This window comes from Terrapene carolina, unplaced genomic scaffold, assembly GCF_002925995.2.
Source record: "Terrapene carolina triunguis isolate 2854851 unplaced genomic scaffold, T_m_triunguis-2.0 Scaffold402, whole genome shotgun sequence".
Lineage (NCBI taxonomy): Eukaryota > Metazoa > Chordata > Testudines > Emydidae > Terrapene > Terrapene triunguis.
The window spans coordinates 1,596,285-1,614,328 of NW_020664753.1; the positions used below are offsets into that span (position 1 = coordinate 1,596,285).

General features: G+C 47.3%; 1 protein-coding gene across 1 annotated transcript in view; it reads left to right on the forward strand.

Moving 5' to 3' along the window:
- Positions 1 to 18,044, forward strand: part of ARHGAP22 (Rho GTPase activating protein 22) — a 246,096-nt gene that overhangs the window by 50,997 nt on the left and 177,055 nt on the right. Inside the window, exon 3 of the mRNA XM_024210355.1 lies at positions 7,728 to 7,815. Coding sequence (XP_024066123.1) covers positions 7,728 to 7,815 — 88 coding nt within the window. The remainder of the gene's footprint in view (positions 1 to 7,727; positions 7,816 to 18,044) is intronic.

An 18,044-nucleotide genomic window follows, 5' to 3' on the forward strand; every position in this document is an offset into this window, starting at 1 on the left:
GCACCCCGCATCCCCTCCTGCACTCCGAACTCCATTCCCCCAACATGGCAGATAACAAAGCTTTTACTGTATTTGGCCTCCCTGTTGACACAATCCAAATGGGGGCTTCTATGATGTGTAGATTTGTCCTCAGAACTCATTTCATAGAGGCCCACTAAACAGCTGTGAGACAGTGGTAACTCCAGCTAGTATTGACATAGGTTGGATTTGAACCCCTGACCCAGCAGGGTTCTATGGCTAACTGCCCACCCTCAGAGAATGCTCAGGAAGGTACGTTTAGTTAGGATTTGGTGTGTTTTTGTTTCTGGACCTGCTGGAGTTTACTCTGCTTTGGTATACAGAAGTTGGCCCCTGTGATATTGAAACTGATTTAAACCATTGTTAATTTAGCTCCTGAGCAAGGTTTCTAATGCAGCCTGATTGACTGGTGGAGAAGTCACATCAATCTGTTTAAATTCAGTAATGTTTCACTACCAGTGAGAGCTGCTGATGGAATCAATATGCCCTGCCTGCTTATATAGATTCTTCATATCATTCCTACTTTCTATTAGTTTATTTACAGGGTGTTTTACAAAATGCCAGAAAGACTGGACGGTAGCGAGCTAGACTCTGTTATCCACTAGAGAAGTCTCTTATCACCTGATGGGAACAGTTGTAAGAGAGCAACTCCACCCAGTGCAGTCGGACAATATGCAGGTGGGGAAGACCATGCTGGAGGCTGCTGTGACAATCTATCCCTTCGCCATGCACCCATGACCTAAAAGTACTTTCCAGAGAGAGGCCTGAATGACAAACTGCAGCTCTTGATCCAACCTCTACCTAAATTCAAGGATGTCCAAAATCTGAATTCAGATTTCAAGCTTGTGTCTTGTACCTTTTATTGGCTGGGGGATGAACTGAAGACATGTCACCCTCGATCCACTGCCGATCTCTCGCTGACATCAATCAGTAGTTGGGACAAAGATCAAGGGTAAAATATGGTCTGTCATTAATACGTGGCCTTCCAGTTATTCATTACCTCATAGTCCTGTTCAGCATCACTCTGTTGCTATGTTTTCTCACCACCCTGTATTTCTTTTCCTTCTCCACCCTCCCTTTCTCTGTCTTTCCTTGTCTTTGTGTCTCTCCGCTGTTCTTCCCTCTGCAGTGGAGCTGGTTGAAAAATGGGCTTTTTGCCATGGAAAATATTAAAGACCATGAGGGGAAACTCATTTTAATCAAAAAGTTTCACTGAAAAGTTGGAATTTTCAGTGAAAAAATGAAAACAAAAACATCTTGATTTGGAGATGTGGTTCAGGTGCCTCAAGGCCCCATTGTCCCCTATAGGCTAGGCTCCCTGGTCAGACTGCATCTCCCATGATGCACTAGTCTCTCTGGCTATGGTGCATTATGGGAGATGTAACCTGGCTGTTAAGCCCAGCCCATAGTTGAGAACGGGGAGGAGAAAACCACTCTACAACTCCCATGATGTGCCACAGCAAACTATATCCACATTTTGTCCGAAACATTCCAGTTTTCAGGCATTTGGGTTGTCGATGAAAAATCTAAATTTTCTGCAGAAAGACACTTTTTATGAAAAACGTTGTTTAGACACAAACCCAATTTTCCCTCAAAAATCAATGCTGATGGAAAATGTTTGACCCGCCCTGCTCTAGATGTCCAAGTCTTTCCCCCCTCTCCCATTCCATTATCTAAAATGATCAGCAGTTAAACAGCTAATGCTGACACGTCAGTGTCGATATGGACTTTGCCTGGAATAGATTTGATTTGGCCGTATTGATTTCCAAGCTGCCTGAAAAAAGCCAGGCTGGGCAAAAGAGACCATCATTGATTCCCCACCAAAATGTCCCTGTAGACAACCCTCTCACCTTCAGAGCACGTTCAGGTGTGGGGTTGCAGGCGCTTTTCCAGTTTAGTGCTCCCTTTAGCCGTTCTGGTTCCACGGTGATCTGTCATTTTCTGTGGCCTCGTCCTCCAGCCAGATCACTGCTCTTTGTTTACCCTGGAAGGGGAATGCACTAAGTCCCAAAACAGGAAATTGTAATGGTCTTTATTCTGAATTTTAAGCATGTGCTGAAGTCCTATTGAAATCAGTGGGAGTTAAGCATGTATTTAAATGCTTTGCTGAGTCAGGAGAGGGGCCGGAAAGCAATTCTGAAACACTTGTTGGCTAATACTTCCTTTCCCTTGCTCTTTTGCTTCCCTCTGTAATTTCCTTATCCTTTTTCCCATCGTTGCCAGCAGCTTTGGAAGTCCATGTGCCTTACGGCAGGCAAGAATTGGATGTAATGTGAGAGTCATAGATGATATGTTAGAACGAACAAAAAATAAAATGGAACGTCAGGTCAAAATCTGAGATTACCTGGACGAGAACACACCTGAGCGTTGGGAAATTTGCAATCTCGGTCCAAACTTTGAGGCTTGTGCCCATCTCTAACTAAAAATAACTGGATGATCAACTCCTAATGGGTCTATATTATACTGTATCTGCCCACTTAATGGCTGATGAGCACATGGCCTTCAATTGAATGAAAAAGATTGTCGAGTCAGTTCTATGCTCTCTTGATAATTTTTTTTCCCCCTTAAAGGCCCTTTCCTGCACACTTGTCTCTGCAATAGAGAGTTGAATCGTGTTTTCCCAGCATGTTTGCATTAATGACATTTTAGTGCTCATTGGCATATTCCTGATCTACGTCCTGCTGACAAATGCAGAGTTCAAGAGGAAGAAGCCAGTCGTTGTAGCTGTGGCATTTAGTCTCATTAATGATGTGGAGTGCTGGATCCGACAGCTCCCTGACTAATGGAAGCTTAACTAGTTAAGTTGCCATGCTGTGCTTATGCAGTTTAGGTGAAGATCTTGGTAGCAGTATATTCATTATCTTAATTTCATCCAAATAATTTCCTCCTGGGCTAAACCTGGCATACTGTAAATAATGTGCAAATCCTAGAAGAGAATGGGTTCTCTGTCTAGGAGAGCCAAAATACTGGGCCAAATTCAGTAGACCTGTCTGGGAAATGATTTCATTTACATGTGAAAAATTTCAAGTTTTTGATGATAAACCAAAAGCTCGAACAAATTTGGGTTTAAAATGAAAAATCTTTGGGTTTTCAGCAAAACCACAAATCTTCATCAAAAACCATTTTTACCTTCAAAGAAGGAAACCCTTTTTTTCGATGAAAAAACCTTTTGTGTAAGATATTTTTGGCTAGCTCTAAAATCCAATCCTGGTGTAAGCAGGTGAAGCTCAACTGAAGCCAAGGGAGTTGTTGTAACCCATCTGTATTTGTCTTGTTTTATCTAACTAGCTCCCTTGATGCAAGTCAAAAACAAGAGGCCAAAGAAAGAATGGGCCATGGAAACTGAACTCCCTTCTCACCCTTAAACGTGGTCCCTCTAGCTCAGCAATGAGGCTCTTTGACAGGGCAGCACTGGGGAGATTGGCCTTTCCACTAGATGTGGATAAATAGAGGACCTCAGTCTTCAGGACCATCAGCCTGATATCATGTTCCACATTGGCATGAGACTTCCTCCAGTCCAGGAGGAGAAAGCTTCACAGGGAGACTCTCTGTGACTGAGGGGTCTTGCCTCATCTATTGGCTATATTGATTATTTTAAATCCCTAATTAGCAAACTGATTAGACCTCTGAAGTTTGATAGGTTGTAGCACCAGTAGAATTAGAATTACTGACTGGTTGGGAACCCCAACATGCATGGTGGCATCACTCACCCTTAAGGAACAGCTGAGTTTTCAATATTTTAACACTGTTAGTAAAAACACAAAGGTTCCAATTCAAACAAGAATATAGCAGTAGTGCAATATTCATTTGACATCCTTTGTCATATCATACTCACCTAGGGATAGAAGGCAGGTGGTGGCCCACAGGGGTTCTCTCCTGTCTCTGTCATGCCATGTGAGTCCAGTGGTCAAGGTCTTGTTTCCCTAGATTGTGGTTGGGCCTATTATCGGGTCTGAAGACTGCCATGAATTTTCATGAGCGTGTTCTGCATCCTTTGCCCATAACTAACGTCCTCACCCTAATAATGTTGGGCTGTCCTTGTCCTACAGCTTGGTATAGTAATTATCCCAGACTTATTAGCATATATGTCGGTTACTGTTGCAATTATGCATCTGCTGATGTTCCTGTCCCAAAATACCCCAAAACTAGTATCAACTGACTTCTTGCAGTTCCCTATCAGCGTTTTATGCAAGATCTCCACAAAACTGCATATTGCAAAATGAGCAAAATATCTTATGCCATCTTGTGACTTGTGTAAATTTCCCAGCAGTGACTATATACGGCTTATAGTCTGTACTGCTTACGCTAATAACTTAAAGGATCAGGCCTATAGGTTCCTTGCATTCCTGCTAGATATGATATCTTAGCTGAAGCTAACTTAAAAACCTGTAAGCTCCAGGGACCTATTTTCGTTTCCTAGTTGTCTGCTTTGAGGCAGAGTTCCTCTGGGCAGAGTCATCAGACTCCTTTGTGGAGCAATGGGTGTTGCCTGGGGTTCTCTGCTCAGTATCCCCATTCGGTTCCCAGGTTTTAACCCTCACTCCTGCTCCTGTTTTCTTCTTGTCCCATGCGGTCAGTTTATTCCTATCCTGTGGCCCCTCCCTTGCCTGTGGGGGGTGGGCCTTTAGTTTCTGGTAAGCTCTGCCCACCTTTCCAGTGTTTCAGATGGGATACTCCCATGTACCCCAAAGTCTTGAGACCTTTTCATCAGCCGCCTCCTGACAGCTGTTCTGCCATAGGAGCCATGGGTGGGCCATCCAGCAGTAGATGGTCCAAGTCCCTCCCGGAGCTTGGCCAGCTTTCTTAACACTCTGATTTCAAGCACTGTGTGCCAGCTGTTGGCTTTCTGAGACGCAACTCCATCCTTCCTTTCTCTTTCAAATGCAAATTTTTCAGAGCCATAAAGAATTTAACAATTTTTAAGAAAAACAGGCAAACCCATCTGTTGTAATTATATTAAGTACAGGGGGGGAATTCTTTGAAAATCCAGGGAAATTAAATTGAGAAAATGACATAAAAATGCATCAAGACTGCACAGTTTAAATAACAAAAAGGCAGGGGTTGCAAAAGTGAAAGTCCCAGCAGAACCCCTAACCAGGTTGGGTGATATTATTTCGCTTCCTCTTCTTCTGGTACAATGTTCCTCTTACTCTCTGCAAATGAACAGCAATAGTGTGTTTCATTAAATATACAACACAGATGAGGCAGTGTTGCCTAGTGGATAGACGACTGGAACTCAGAAGACCTGGGATCAGTCTTTGCTCTGCCACTGGCCTTCTGGGTAACGTTGGGCAAGTCACTTTGTCTCAGTTTCCCCATCTGTAAAATGGGGATAATGATACTCTGCTGTAAAGTACTTTGAGATGTATGAATGAAAAAGTGCTACATAAGAGCTAGGTATTATGTGCAGTGTAACCAAGGTAATTTTGCTGTTGAAACTAACTTTTGCATTTCCCAACTTTTTGTGATTGTTAACCTTAATGATGCAGCAACATAAGGTTGGTGGGTTTTTTAGCATTTGTTATTGTCTGTTCCTTAGTTGAGGAGTCCCATAAACTCTGGAGTGGGTTATTAGTTCACTGGACTGTAGCCTTATAAACTCTAGAGTGATTGTAACATGTAATTCACTGGAATGGAGTATCAAACTCTGGAGTGGGTCTTTCCTGAGTGTCACCATTCTCAATTGACACTAATCTCCCTCATTAAGAGGAGCTGAATAAAGCTCCCTCTAGAGTCCGTGGAGGCCACTACAAGAGTTGGCCAGACAACTCCACTCTGACAGGGGACTGCCTCCCCCACTACTTTGTTAGGAGTGGACCCGACTCTCCATTCCCTACCAGGTTTTAGTGAGATGCCTGTTTGCCCCCTCTATAGTGACAGGCTGATCCATCCATTCAGAGCAGTGAGTAATTTTAATGAAGTGGGCTGTATCAAAGTGAGTCCCAACTCATTGCATCATGAAGCTTGATGAATCCGAGCTTATTTACCAGCCGACAATATTTTCCAGCTCAAGAATTGCTGCTTCTGTAATTTATGTCTGGTAATTTCAACATTATACACTCAAAGAAAAGACTAAAAGCTTAATTCATTTACATTTAATACCAGCTGGCTCCTTGGTTTATTACAGTAATTTCTCCAAAGAAAGCAACTGTGCAAAAGACATTATTCCAAGAGGCAACGCTAGAGAAAAAATTATGCAATAACATAAATGAAAAAATTAATTTACTGTCTTCCCAGCTACCCAAGGAAGAATGCAAAGGTCACATGGCAGATTTTATTCCTTTAATAGAAATTCTGGATTCTCTCATCCCCATCAAATACCAGAATTGTGTTACTCGAATAACACAAACTTGGAAGCAGATGGAGAATCTAATTGGGATTGATTTTGATTACCAGCATTGTATATTATACACGCTCCATTGTCTCTCGGGTTTGCCTATTGTTAAAATGATTTGAAAGCCGATAACAACTGTGTGCATGAATATAAATGATGACTGCAGGGTGAACATTGTGCTGCTCAGCGTTCTCATTTGGAATCTGGATGTTGTAGTGGAAAAAATTGTCACTGGGCCACAAACAGCTTCCTGCAAAGGCAGGTGGGCTCATTGGGGACAGGACCTCCATGTGGCCCATCTGCCCCTCACTCCCTTTCTCGTCTGCCAGCCCCTCTGGCCAGCCATTCCCCTCTTCACCTCACATAGATTCCGAAGAACCTGAACTGAGAACTTTTTAGCCAGCTCTCTCTGGTCTCCCATAGCAGGACTTTAAAGGGAAGTGCTGCTTCCTCTCCCGGCCCATAATAAGGGGAGGGACTTTCCTCTCCATGGTAATGGGAGGCCAAGCTGTGCACCACTGGGAGATGGTGGATGGCTGTGACATCACTCTAAAGGCCTTTCTGGCAAATCCAAATATAGCATTGGACCATCAGTGCCCCCAGCTGCAGACAGCCATAAACTCTGGGGGCATTTGGACATGGAAGCAAATGGAGTGGCTCAGCCCTCTCTCGAGATACAGCCTGGGATTTTTGGGACTGAAGAGAGGAGTTTGGACCAGGATTCAAATTCCTCCACAGTCCAAGGGAATTTGGATCAGCTGATCCACTTCAAATGCCTCCCTCTGCAGCGTGAAAGCCAGTGAGAGCTATTGGGTGTGCAGCACCTCTGAAAATCTGGCCACTTATTGGGTACCTAAATATGGATGTTGGTGCGTAACCTTAGCCAGCTGCGAATGAGAAGTTTGGCTTTTAGACCATAATCAAAGTGAGAGAGAAATTAAGGAGAACAGATGTTTTCAGACTAGACTAATAAGAGATGGCATGAGCAGACAGGGAGATACAGGAAGGCTGTTTCCCAATGGCAGAGGTAGTGCTGATGTCAGAAATAGAGATCCTTGGAGTGGCAAGTGTTTCCTTCTCTGATTGTAGAGCACTGAACATGCTGGGGCTCAGTAAGAAATATCAGTTGAGGGAAAGGAGAAGACTCTTGCATCAACAGTGGCCAGATTGTGGGAAAGGACAGAGGAGGCAAGTGTTAGACAAGCAGACCGAGAGAAGGAGGGAGAGACCAGAAAGAAAAGGGTGGGGTGGAAAAGAGAGATTATCAGTGGGAGAGGGGGGTCTAAATCTGCAAAACCCTGTTCTGTGTTATCATCCCGTCCCTGCTTTCCTCAAGGCCTTTCCCCCTTCACTGGTATTTCTGTGTCCATTACAGGGTTTCATTCCACTGCAAGGCAATCAGGTGAGCGAGCTGACCCCTCAGCCTGAGGAACCAGGGAAACACCTCTTTGAAATTGCCCCAGGTAGGCCAGCATTTCCTTTTCCTTCATACTTGACATGGTCCTGCTCACAACCGCCATTTAACACAGTAACTGACCAGCCAGGCACATTTCTGTTCTGAGAGGTCTGATGCCATGTGCACAGTATCCAACCATCTGATTCTGTTGTAGAGCAGGTCAGACCTAGTCTTATCTGCCACGTAATCACTTACCATAGACTGATTTGATAGCTCTAGGTATATTTAGGGACGCATTCTGCTCTGTCACAGATTTACCAGGTTGTTGGAAGGAAGAACTTGGCTTTTCAAAGTTTGCACTGATCCCATGAAAATAAATTTACAATGTTTTTATCTGATTCCAGTATACAGTATTTTTTTAACCTGTAGGTTAATTTTGGAAGAAGGACCCATAAGTGGTTCATAGTCATTTAGACTGGGATGTTCAAAGGGACCATTTGAAAATCATAGCCTTAAGACTCTGGGTTAAGGGTTATTGTCAGTCATTCTGTTATCCAGGTCGAGTCCTTATAACGTCATCTCACAGGTGTCTCCAGGGGCAGTATGTGACTGACATTTGTCCCCTGTGTCCTGCATGCTACCTGCAGCTGGAAATCCTGTGCCTTTTTGTATCTTTTGGAAGAGAGAATCTTCCCTTTTACAGCTTTATTTTGTCTCACATCTATTATATGGGCACTATCCCAAAAGGCTTTCCAGAGCTCAGCAATGCAGTTACAGAGATGGATGCAAGGAAGAGGGTAGAGCAATTTAGAGACACAGACAAGGATGCCTTCTGCTGGAATTTGAAATGCATTTGAGAGCTTCAGGGACGCTGTTGCAGATGGCAGGAGCTGCAGAGGAGCAAGCTCTTGCACCAATAGCAGTGAAACTGAGGTCACTGCAAGAGGAGAGAGAAAGGAGATAGATGAGCCCATAAGGTTGGCTGGAGCTAGTATGTGGAGGGAGCTATGAATGAGCTCCTGGAAGGAATGGGGAGCCAAGGAAGGTGTCTGAGGTTGTCAGTGCACTCTCTAGCAGTGGTTCACATGTGCTGGTGGGTTGCTTGCTTTACCGTTCACATTGTCCATCTCCCCAGCATGGATTATCTGTCTCCTTCCTTGGTGTTCTGTTTCCCCACGGTGCTGCTGCTGCTATTGTATCTCAACAAACTACAGCCTAATACAGTTACATCTAAATGGACTGGCTCTCCCAAGGCAGGGTACAAGCAGTTGTGCATTAGCACTGGAGGCAGATGTGCTTTTAACAGTGTGTCGGGGGCCTTGCTCCTGCTATCTAACCCAACAGGACTTCCACGGCCCATGTTCTATCTAAACTCCTCTTGTCACAGTATCAGGCAGAGTATGGGAGACAGACGATGCTGAAAACCTTTCAGTTACTGCGGCAGCCAGGCCATCGGAATATGCCACCGTGACAGCATTCTAGTTGACTGACTAGAAGTTTCCTGGAAGAGTAGGACACTTTCTGCTCCCTCACCACTGTCTGTCATAAATACTCATGTGAGTAACACATAGACAGGCTGTACCACACTGCACCGGCTGTATTCCCACACCCCAAATGGGGGTGGGGACTGGGTCATTATTTGCATGGGAGCTGGGAGACCTCCAGGAAGTGAGGTAGCAATTAGTACCTGGCATTCCTTCCTCTAACCAGTTCCCCAGCGTGGTGCTATCATAGACTCAGAGAACATAGGGCTGGAAAGGCTCTCACAAGGTCATCTAATCCTGCCCCCCTGCACAAAAGCAGAACCAAGTAAACCTAGAGCAGGCTTTCCCTGACGAGTGTTGTCTAATCTGTTCTTAACCTCCAGTGATTGGAATTTCACAACCTCCCCTGGAAGCCTATTCCAATGCTTACCTTTCCTCATAGTTAGAAATTTTTTTTTCTAATATCTACCCTAATTCTCCCTCGCTGCAGATTATGCTTATTACGTCTTGTCCTATCTTCAGTGGGCATGGAGAACCATTGATCACTGTCCTCTTTACAACAGCCTTTAGCATATTTGAAGACTGTTCTCAGGTCCCCCTTCAGTCGTCTTTTCTCAAGGCTAAACATGTCCAGTCTTTTTAACTTTTCCTCCCAGGTCAGATTTTTCTAAACCTTTTATCTTTGTACTGCCTGGGACGTGCCTTTCACATGAGCCATAAAAGCAAAGCTTGGTTATTAAAGATCTCACAGCATCTTTATCAGAGTAGCAATCAGTATTAACCCTGTTGTCCTGGCTGAATTTCAGCTTTTGGCAGCTCTCCATTTGTCCTGCAAATTCAACTGGGGTAAGAGGTTATTTTTTCACTTCCTGCCTTGAACTGTTAGATGGTGTTACTGTGCCCTATTAAACAGCTGTCCTGTTTCAGCCTAAAAGTGGCTGCATTTCGTGTGGCAATCCGTGTGGCTAGCTTGCAAAGTGATTTGGGATCTTTTGGGAGAAAGACTGCTGTTGGTCAGGAAGCTTGTTAGCCTGCACACAGGGGAAGGGTGGCCTTGTGTTTAAGGCACTAGACTGGGACCTGCTGTTACTAAAGACATCTTGGGTGGATCGCTTAACTTTTCTGTACCTCTGCTCAGCTTGTGGAAAATTTGTATAAAGCTTCCCTACCTAGTGGGGTGCTGTGAGACTATGGCCATTAATATTTGTGAGCTGCTCAGACAGCATGGTGATGAGGCTATTGAAAAGTCTATATTTAGCTAATGCACATCCGCAGAGTGTCACTTGGCACTTACATCATTGGTGGATGTGGCCTGGAGCTGTCCATATCCTACTTGCACCACACCTGCCACAGGCTGTGTTTGGCCCGAGATGTCATTGTTTTGTTTGTGCTATTTGAAATGGCTTTGGTTGTCGGCAGTTATCTGCCAGCTGTGCACAGCTCTTTAAAGGATGCTGTAAATGAGAGGAAGGATGGATGATCATATGGCTAAAGTCTAGGTGTTAGTGTCAGGGCATCTGGGTTCAGTCCCCAGCTCTGACCCAGTTAAGCTGTGTGACCGGGGGAACTTCACCCTGTGACTCAGTTTCCCTATTGTAAGATGAGGGTTATACACTTGCAAGGAAAACAATACTCACTCTTCATAGTGGAGTTTGGGATCTTGGGATAACAAGGGCAATCTGTGTGTGTTAAAGTTTTTTTTGTGCATGTGACTGGAGGGGAGAATTTTTTAAAGAAAGAAATCCAAGAGCAGAGTATGTTATCGTTACTGATAATATTGCTGCCACCAGGCGTCTGCAGAAACCCAGTGTCTGGTACAGCGGAAGGGTGGAAGCTTTGTCTTACCTGGTCCACAAGGAAACGCTGAGGCTTCATAAAGTCTTTCTGGCACAAGCCACCTGCAAAGAACTGTGTGATTAATAGCCAGGCCTGCAGTAGCCTAGTTCCCAGAACTGCTGCTCGGCCTTTATCAGCTTTTCTATGCTGCAGGCTGCTGTAGCAGTGTCCTCAAAACACAGGGCCGGTAGTAACAGCATGTCCCGTATTGTAACAGAGCCTGTATTGATTTTCTGCTGAGTAACAAGAGCTAATGATGGGCACTTAGTATTATTCATGTTTCATTGAGTCCCTCTCCAAGCTGTACAATGCGGCTGGGGGGAGGGTTAACTAGGGACATGAGAGAGGCTGTGAAGCTACTCTCCAGCCAAAGGAGAGTTAGAGAGCTGGGGGGGTGGCTCAGTGACCCACTCCCTGGCAGGCAGAAGGCTGGCTGCATGAGGAGTCCCTGAGCTAGAGCCTGATTAAGCTACATGCAGTGGGTGAGTCATTCCTGTGCTAGGCTCAGTCAATCCACAAGCCAGGAGCTGGTCTGGTGACTGGAGGGCAGGTGTATAAGCCTCACAGGAGCCATAGCACCTGTTCAGTCTGCCCTTGGGACTCTCCCCTGTCTGATAGTGGTGACAGACTCCACCAGCCTCAGCCTGCTCCAGCCCTGCTCCCAGTCCTATGCTTGCCTTGTTTTGACTCTGCTCTTGACTCCTGATTCTGGGTCTGACCTCTAGCTCCATTTCCTGGGCTGACTGCCACCGCACTGACTACTAGGCCCAACTGCCACTGCTACAACCACTGGTGCACATAACAAAATTCATGTGGTGAGGGTGGGGCCGAGGGGTTCGGAGTGTGGGAGGGGGCTCAGGGCTTGGGCAGAGGGTTGGGGTGAGGGGGGGGTGAGGGCTCCAGCTGGGGGTGTGGACTCTGGGGTAGGGCCAGGGATGAGGGGTTTGGGGTGAAGGCTGCCCCAGGGCTATGGTAGGGAGAGAGGATTCCCCCCAGCTCTCTCTCCCCACAGCAGCACCTGGGCTGGGAGGGAAAGGCGCCTCTCCCTGCCTCGGCAGCTCTGGGGCTGGGGCTGTGGGATAGGCTCCCCTTCCCCGGCCATGGCAGGTCTGGTCTGGGGCTGAGTTGGGGCTGGGGGAGGGGCGCCTCTCCCCAGGCCGTGGCTGGTCCCAGCCGGGAGGGTTCCCTATGCGCCTGTGCGGCACTTAATAGGCTGCTGCATGGCCGTGCAGCTTACAGGGATCTTAGGACTGAACCCAGGATCTCTGGATCTAAAAGAGTAAACTACTACTGCTGGAGGTGAAGGACCAGCTCTGTTAGCATGGAGGCAGTAACAGACTTAAACCATGGAGGCAGTAGCTGCCTCAAATCTAGGCAGTGGTGGGAGACAAAGCCAGTGTTAGCCTGGGTTACAAGAGCACACAAGGATGGTAAAATGCTGTAAGCAATGCTGGAAGCATCTAATAGAGTATAATACGCTTAGAAATGTAAGGCCTGGTCTCTCCAGAGATCAGGGGGAGCTTTGCTAGAATAATGACTGCTTCCAGCCTCTGATCTGGCAGGAAATGATACTTTAATGCCCTGTGGCAAGCTGGCTCTAAGCTCAGCTGCCAGGCCTCCTGGTTTCTGCAGCAGTCTGACACAGGCTGGAAGTTCCTCTGCAGAATCAGGCACAGTCAGCACTAGCAATGGAATCTGAATGATAGTGTCTCCCCAGAGTCCCTTGGGATATTGATTTCCCTGCTAAGTTCAACTGATTTTAAGCTGTCCCCAAATGTTCCATTTTCAGTGGGGCAGAGATCTCTGTGTTGGCAATGCTTACCTTAGAGGTTGTCATAGGGTGGAGGGTAAGGAACTGTTGGGACCAAGGAAGGCATATAAAAATGGGGCTGAGGAGGCAGTTGAGGTGCTTGGCTATGGGGAGGATGGGGCAAAAGTACCTCAGGCCTCTGAACAGCCCCTGATGGTAACCAACCGCTACGTTGCCTCCCACCCCAATGTCCCCCGCTGCATCCAACCATGATGAATCAATACACTGGCCAGGCCTTTCTGCTAATGTGATAGTTAATAACATTGCTATTTACATTGAAACTCAGTGGCAACAGAGTTAACAGCACCTTGAGGTGAATGGAGAAGTTCATATCTCTCCTTTAGAGCTGTTGTTTCAGGCTGCCTGCAGACTCAGACAGACATCAGTGCGTCAGTTACACTTGCCACATGTTTGGAAGGTTATCTTCAAAACCACAAGGACTTTGGCAATCCTTTTAAAAAGAAAATGTAGCCATGGAATTACTGTGATTTGCTCAAATTAAATTCCATGTTTTGTGGCATGACTTTCACAGCAGATATAAAAGATTATGGGCCCAATTCTGCCATCGTTATTCTTATTAGAAGCCATTACTCAAGTGAGTAGCTCTACTGAAGCCACCAGAGCCACAAGAGACCCTGTTCCCGCAAGCACTGTATGCCCAAAAATGGGGGGAACAGGGTGAACGGGCCAGGCAGAGCAGCAAGGATGCTGCCCCCTCTATATGCAGGGTGTTGCAAATGCTCCCCAGGAGGGCTTCCATCTGTGTCTGCCACATTGCCTCCCGGAGTTCAGCGCGCAGTGCAGCACCATGGACAGACTTTTGTGCCTTGAGTGAGTGAGGGCTGGTGCGTATGACTAAAGACGATCAGGCCATAGGTTGGGAGACATTAGCTTTTCTTTTGTCATGGCACGATGAACGTTACCAACAAACCTGAAATCACAGAGCCATGTGTGGCCCAGCAGAACAAGACACATGAAGTCATCTCGTCCTTTCCTCCCCAGTCCCTGCCTCATCAGGCTTTAATTAAAATAAATAGAGGGAAAAAAATATTTAATGCCGCCATTCAAAAATAATTCAATGTTCTAATTACAGCAGGAAATCAGAATTGCTGCCTGCAGTTCAATTAACTCCAGAAGCCCAGTGTTGACAACTGTCTCTGCTTTTCTGGGCATGTGTTTGTGTGACACTGGGCTTTTTTTATGGTTCCAAACAGGAAGCAGTAAAACTAGGGGACCCATAATCAGCCATACTCTAAATTGTCGGCCTGATCCGACACACACTCGTACAGGGTCTCTATGTATGTCACTGGCCACACTGGCTTCAATGGAGATATCCCAGTAAGAATTACTTCTGAGCACTGGTGTTTGCAGGATCAGTCCCCCAATGCCCTCCCTGTGGCTGGCAGGTCTGAGGAATATTTTAGTGCTGAAAGCCCTGTGCTCTGCTCAGCCTGATTTATGGCAGTTCCAGTTACTATCAGTTCCTCCTGAGGGGCTGATACCCATTGCTGCTCACCCACCCTCCCCCATGGCTGGTTTGCACAGCCTATAGACACAAGTGTAGACGTGCCATGGCTTTAATGTGCTTCTCCAGGCAGGGTATTCTGTTCCGCACTCGGTGCATGGGATTGATTCCTTTGGGCAGTGTAAGGGGTTCCCGGTGGAGCAGGGTGAAGCAGGGGAGTTCAGGGGGTTGTATGCATGGCCCCCTGGGAGCATATTTATCACTCTGGGCTGGAAGAAACCCCCAGACTAAAGCTCAGCGACACTGGCCAGTGTTCTCACTTAGTATGTCATGATCTTGACCTTTTGATCTGCATGGAGACAGCAGTGTGACCAGCAGAGTGAGTGTACCCCAGATCAGATCGAGGAGGAAGGAACACTCCCCGGGGCACCAAGCCCAAATGTCTTCCGAAAAGCAGAGACACTTCCCCTGCTGCCCCTGGCTGGAGCAGCTTTCATAAACCCCTGACCATGGCTGATGTAGTCAGACTCTGCCTTCTTCAGTTTGCAGGACATGTGCCATCTGCTGATTGGCTGTTTGCTCTGCCCTTCACACCCTACCTCTCTCCCTATCTGTCACTCCATGGCCAGCCCCCATCCTCTACCTCCCACCCTTCCCTCCATTCTCTTCATCTCTCCCAAATGTCCCTCTTTTCCACTACCTTGGGCAGGGCCGGCTCTAGGTGTTTTGCCGCCCCAAGCAAAAAAATTTGTGGCTGTCCTCCCCACCACTAATGCCCTCCCTCACCTGCACCCTCTGCTGCCCCAGCCCTGGGCTCTCCACCCCACCCCACCCCCTACAGCCCCAGGCCTGGGCTCCCCCCGACCAGTGCTGACTCCGCCCGCTCCCCCCTCGCCTTCAGCCAGTCTGCGCTGGCAGGGTTGGGTAAGCAGCTGGCAGGGTCGGGTAAGCAGCGGGACTCCTGGGCGTGCCTCAGCCCAGGGTCCCTCCAGCCAGGGCTCCTACTTCTAGGACCAGCCGGGACATGGGAGGGCAGAGCTGGGGAACCGCCCTGGCAGGAGGCTGAGGAGACAGGGCAGGATAGCCCCAGAGGGAGCGGAGCCCCGGCAGGGCCGGCTCCAGGGTTTGGCCGCCCCAAGCAGCCAAAAAAAAAAAAAAAGCCGCGATCTTGATCTGCGGCGACAATTCGGCGGGAGGTCCTTCGCTCCGAGCAGGAGGGAGGGACCGGCCGCCGAATTGCCGCCGAATAGCTGGATGTGCCGCCCCTCTCCGGAGTGGCCGCCCCAAGCACCTGCTTGCCAGGCTGGTGCCTGGAGCCGGCCCTGACCTTGGGTGACAGACTGGGGGGGGGGTGTTTGTGTCAAATTGCAAACTCCATTTTGATGGTAACCTTCCATTTTACACTGTAACCTCCATGCTCAATTAAACCATCCAGGGTGTGTTGGAAAAAAACAGCCTTGTTCTGACAAGTTCTGTGTCTACAGGGTGCGCTGAAGAATGGGGGACATCTCAAAGAAGATCTTCAGTGAAAGCCATAAAGGGGGTTCAACTCTGATTGTGTCTCAGCTACTGGCCCATCCACAAGAACCATGAGCTCCCTACACAAAAAGCTGCAGTTCCCCTGCAACAGCACGTGGGCAGAAATGGGACAGACAGATCTAAGCCAGGGGCTTTTCTACTGCCACATGTAAGCAGGAGTTGCTGGAGGGAGTGAAAGCAGAAGAGACTCTGACTCGCTTAAGGACGCTGACTTACAGAAAGACTGAGATCAGGCTGAGAGGTTGCCGTCAGGACTTTATTTTTAAAAGATCTGTAATTCCCTAGTGCTTTTAGAGAAAAGTGGCTGTGGTTAAGATATTCCTTTGTTGAGCCTGGATTACTTGCTTGCCTGCCATATTGTTCCTGAAAGGGTTAAATGAGAAATCAGAGCTTCCACAGCCAGGTGGACTCTGCGGAACATGCGTAAGTGACTGGTGGCTCTAAAGGGCTGTGGCATTGGTTCCTAAGGTGGCCAGACTGTAGGCTCCCATTGCCCAAGAACAGGGGCAAACATGGAGTGAGCATGGGAGGAGACCTGAGAGAACCAGAACTAGGAGCAGTGACCACTGGACCCAAGGGGCTCGGAAGTATGTGGGATCCAGGATTTGGGCCCATTTACCACAGACTCGTATCCATCCAGAAGGGGGCCAAGGGCAGGTTAACACTCTTGTTCATGTTAACTCAACCCCTCCTGTCTTCCTAACCAATCACAGTGTGGAGGCAATAGGCTGCTTGCCACCCATTTCTCACTCTCACTCTGCCTGTACATTTCATCCCTTCCTTCCACCCTTTGTCGTCTTCTATATTAAGATCATAAGCTCTTTAGGGCAGGGACCAGCCTTCCTGTGTGTCTTTAGAGAGCCCAGCACTACAGGGGTCTGATCTCAGCACGGCTCTATGTCCTATGGCAGTGCAGATAATAATTCTGAGGTTGTGACCCTTAGGGAGTTTCTTAAAATCCACTTGTAGCTTGCACTCTTGTTTCAGCTGTATGGTGCCTGGAGGTAAGGTGTCCACCCCAGCAATCTGTGTGTGACCAGGCAAAACTGCAGGGGGTGCCAATGAGTAACAGCAAGAGTGTGTCACAGTGGGAATTGCTCACCTGGATTCTCTGCTATGCTGGGGCATAAGGAGTTTGGGGTGGGGCAGCCTCCTTCACCCCATGAACCAATAAACCAAGGTGGGAGGCTGATCCTACGCTCCAGCAGGAGCTGAGAGCCAGCAGATGCCTTCTTTCCTTGCTTGCATGTCCTGGTGCTCTGCATTCACATTTTGGGGACGGAGAGTGGGAGAGCTGCCAGTAGCTTCGAATGCTGCTGTGCCTGCAGTGGGGTCATGGCATGTTACAGGACCTTTTTCGAGCTTTGGTTTTAGCCCTTGCTCAAGCCTCCAATGGTTCAGAGCATGTGCTGATATGTAGCAGCCCTTCTGTATCATTAGTAACAGCTTTGTCTTTGGAGAAGCTAGATAGATTTTTCTCCTCATAGCAAGTGAAGGTGTAATGTGTCTCCTGTGACCCATCGCCCTGATGTGTGTGTGCAGGAAAAGAGGATTGCAGTGGCTATAAAGATATTCTGCCAGGAGTCACACACACACTGAGCCTGGGAAAACTTGCTTTAGAACGGCCTTACAGCTTGGACTGCTGTCCCTTTTAAGATAACGTCTTGGCCTGGGAATAATGTCTGAGATCTGCTTAGCTTTTGTCAATTGCAGGTCCTTTTATGTGCAAGCTAAACACAACCTGAGCCTGCCTGTGTTCCTATGCTGAATTGCTACTTTCCAAGTCGTGGTCTGCAAGAAATCGTCTCCATTGGCCCACACTGCAGTGTCTATTCAGCTACCTTTACTCAAGCTGGTTCCAATCCCATCCTGAGCACTAGATGGTGCTGCTTCTTGCTGCCATGCCTTTAGGTCTCACTTTCAGTTATATTTTATTAAGTGCCCAGAACCCTTCAATGGTGGGGCCTCCTTTAAATGAAAAATTATTAACCACAGTCATTGTCTGATGTCTGATCAAAAGCAAATCAACACACTACAAAAAAGAACAGGAGTACTTGTGGCACCTTAGAGACTAACAAATTTATTAGAGCATAAGCTTTCGTGGGCTACAACCCACTCCCACGAAAGCTTATGCTCTAATAAATTTGTTAGTCTCTAAGGTG